This window comes from Tupaia chinensis, unplaced genomic scaffold (assembly GCF_000334495.1).
Source record: "Tupaia chinensis unplaced genomic scaffold, TupChi_1.0 Scaffold144899_1, whole genome shotgun sequence".
Classification (NCBI taxonomy): Eukaryota; Metazoa; Chordata; class Mammalia; order Scandentia; family Tupaiidae; genus Tupaia; species Tupaia belangeri.
In genome coordinates, this window is record NW_006204759.1 from 4126621 (window position 1) to 4130031 (window position 3411).

Below are 3411 nucleotides of genomic sequence, written 5' to 3' on the forward strand. Positions count from 1 at the left end.
GGGCAAGGGGATTCAGGATTTCGAGAAGGTGTTCTGCCTCTGCCCAGGTAAGTGCATTCACACAGCCCACCCGGAGGTCACACGCGTCTGCAGGGAGCCCTCGAGCCAGCCCTACGTGAGCTGCTGCAGAATGCGCTGGGTCACTCACCCAGATAGAGATTGTCCTCGGCTGGGTCATCCAGGACCTGGTCAGAGGGAGCAGATGTGGGGGTGGGGCTCGAGGAGTCATGGTGGGGGCCCCGGCCTCCTTGTCCAGCCCCAGGACCCCTAGCATGCTCTGTGGCCACCCCAGACAATGGAGCAGGAACTCTACGGGTACCAGACGGATGGGGCCTCAGAAATCACCGCCCACAACCCAACCCACCCCACAGCATCCAGCCCTTCTGCCCCCGGCTTGATGAAGGGCTCACTTCTTTTCTCTGGTGTCCCTTAGCCCCAGAACTTGAGAACATCTCTGACCAGCCAGAACGGACCCCTAAAGCCTCCTACATCCTGTCCCAAGATGGGCCCTGCCCTTGAAGGCCTCAGCCACATCTGTTCCATTGGTGGGATCCCCAGCTCTGAGTATCCCAGCACCAGAAGCTGCCCCCACAGGGCTCTCTGCTCCTCCTCCTACCTCGATCAGTTTGACCACATTCACGTGGTCCAGCTTCTTGAGGATGGCTATCTCCTGGTACACCCGCTCCAGGGGCAGCAGCTGCTTGGCCGGTCCTCCCTGGGTAGCCTGGGCCCCTCTCGGGGGAGGGCGACCTGTGACCAGGAAGGGGAGTCAAGCCCCTACTCTGGGTGACTGAGCCTCACCACAGCTCTACAAACAGCTGCCAGCGAGACCCTTGCAAGACTGTAGTCTTAAACCAACACAGCAAGCACATTCCATGCCCAGGCCTCTGCACGTGCTGACCCCTCCCCATCCCGATCCCTAACCCACACTGGACAGGGACCCCTGTGTCCTCCTTCTCTGCCCCCAGGCCTGGAGCTCCCAGGGAAGGACCAGATGATACATACGTGGAAAGCCATACTGCTTCAGTAACTTCTTTTTGGAAAGAACTTTCATTGCCTAAAGAGGAAGGGGCAGAAATGTCACTGGTGGGGGCTAGCAGGTGGCACGGTGGTTAAGGTGCTGGAATTCCTACATGACTGACTGCTGGTCAAGTCCCAGACCTAGCAGTTTGCTTTTTTGCTCTTTCTCTCTCTCTCTCTTTCTCTGGCAAAACACATGTGAAAAAAATAATAATAAAAATAATAAATAATCCTTTAAAAAAGAAAATTAAAAAATAAAAAAGAAATGTCACTTGTGTCCAGACACATGGGGCTAGGCCAGGCTGGTTACGTACCAGAAAGGTACGCTGGGCATCTGCCACTGGCACTGAGGTCAGAGGCGGTGAGTCTAGGCCTTCCTCTATTGCCCCTTAAGCCATTCTGGAGTTCTCCCCTTGGAGGAATCCAGCCTGTGCTCCTATATCCCCAAGGTCAGGAAGCTCATTTCCTTCGCATACCCCTAGGGACAGGCAAATCACTCCCTTGGAGGGATCCTTGACCTTTATCCTCTGGGCACACCTGCTGGCCCACCCTCCAGTCTCCTAGGGGCTGGTTGAACAACACCTCTGTCCCACCGCCAGACTCGGCCAGACTCACGTAGTGTCTGTCTTCACTTTCGTTGTAGGCCAGCCTCACCACACCGTAGGCACCCTGCAAACAGACACTGGTTAGCCCTGCCTGGGCAGGGCAGCTTCCCCCAGGACTGCTCAGGACATGGAGAGCCCAAACAGCTCTGTCCTTCCTCCTGCATCCCTTCTCCACCCCCAACACCAGCGGGCTCATGGGCATAGATTTCAGGCAGAAGTGGGGGATGGGACTCCTGTGCTCTCGCCACTCAACATAGCCCCATGCCTTCCTCAGTGCCCCCTGTCATCCACCAGGAACTCTGGGGAGTCAGGAATCAGGAGTCACCTCTTACCCTCCCCTGGGTACTTCCTATAGAGGACAGCACTTTCCTTCCCTCCAGCCGGGGGCTCCTGGATCTGCCTCACACTCCCACCCACACAGCAGCAGGAAAAAGCAGAGGATCCTGAAGCCCCCACAGCTCTTGGCCCACCCTAGCCCTACCTTGCCAATCTCACTCTGTAGCTTGTACTGGTTCAGCTGCACACAGTCCTGGGGGAGGGAAAGGGGGGAGCATCAGGTACAGCTTGACCCAGAGGTGGCACTGCTTCTACCTCAGGAGCCCAATCTGGCCTTAGGCCCCTCATCCGTGGACCTCTAGTCTTGCCAATCCTTCAAGTTCAGAGAGGCAAACCTGGTGGTGCCATCACCATCGTAAGAGACGAGAGGCCTTGGGAACGTGTGGCAACAGGACTGGTGAAGCCACGCTATGCTCTGCTCCCCAGGAACAGGAAGTGGTGAAGGAAGGAGGCACTAATTCCTGTCTGGCTCTGTGAGAAACCCGTGAGCAAGTATTTCCAGAGCAACAGAATGAGAAAGTCTAGATTGCACGGACAAGAAAGATGAGGGAGTCTTAGGGGTGGAAGAATAAGAGCCTTGGTTCAGGCATGAAAAGCTTAGCCTCTGCAATCTGTAGACGGCTCAGTACCCAAGCTCACGGTCAGCTCTAAGTGGCAAGGATGGGGCCAGCAAGAGCCCAGGGGTCAGAAGCTTCTAAGCCAGGGCAGAATCTAAGAGACAGGATTAGAGGTGGGGACTTAAGCTGGAGAAGACTTAGGGACAGGGGGACATACCATCTATTTTCAAATCTCTAAGAGGACTTCTTAGGGACAATGGAGGAACCTATTTCCTAGGCCTGCTGGGTAGGGGTGGGAATGGCAAGACACAGGAGACAGCCTTTGGTCCATCCAGATGGAGTTCCCCAAGGGCAGGAAAAGACCATACTGTTAGGCAGTGAGCTCCCCAGCTCTGGGAGTAAGCAAACCAAGGCAATACAACTGTGTGGCACAGAGGGGGCCAAAAAGGGTCTCCACTAAGGCCTGCAGAGAGTCTCATAAACAACCCCACCGACCTCTGCATCTGAGATGGCCACGTGGTGGGACTCGATGGTTGGCCTCCGCCAGGCCCGTGGAGAAATGTGGCTGGCAGGCCCCGTGGCATAAGGGCCAGCCTGGGCTGCCAGGCAGCCTCCTGCTGGCCGCTCCTGCAGGGAGAACTTCCTAGCTGAGAGGCTGGGCCGGGCTGGGGGGAGTCTTGATGCACTGCCGGGGATCACAGAGGCAGCTCTGGCCCGTGGTGGAGGGTCCACACCGTTCCTGGCAGGCTCTGAGCCACCATCCGCCTCCTCCAATGGAGCCATGTCGATGGCTGCCACTCGTTCCACCAGCTCTGCCCGAGGGTCCTGGCAGCAGATGGCCGGGCCCCCCTCCATTGCCTCGGTAAAGGGGGTATTCTTTGTAGCCTTGTCAG

General features: G+C 56.9%; 1 protein-coding gene across 1 annotated transcript in view; it reads right to left on the reverse strand.

The window, feature by feature from the left end:
- The window catches only part of CAMKK1 (calcium/calmodulin dependent protein kinase kinase 1), a 26545-nt gene extending 23134 nt beyond the window's left edge, over positions 1-3411 (reverse strand). Inside the window, exons 1-6 of the mRNA XM_006167597.2 lie at positions 3014-3411; positions 2107-2154; positions 1636-1689; positions 1006-1057; positions 617-750; positions 149-185 (exon numbers count right to left, since the gene is read on the reverse strand). Coding sequence (XP_006167659.1) covers positions 149-185; positions 617-750; positions 1006-1057; positions 1636-1689; positions 2107-2154; positions 3014-3373 — 685 coding nt within the window. The 5' untranslated portion in view covers positions 3374-3411. The remainder of the gene's footprint in view (positions 1-148; positions 186-616; positions 751-1005; positions 1058-1635; positions 1690-2106; positions 2155-3013) is intronic.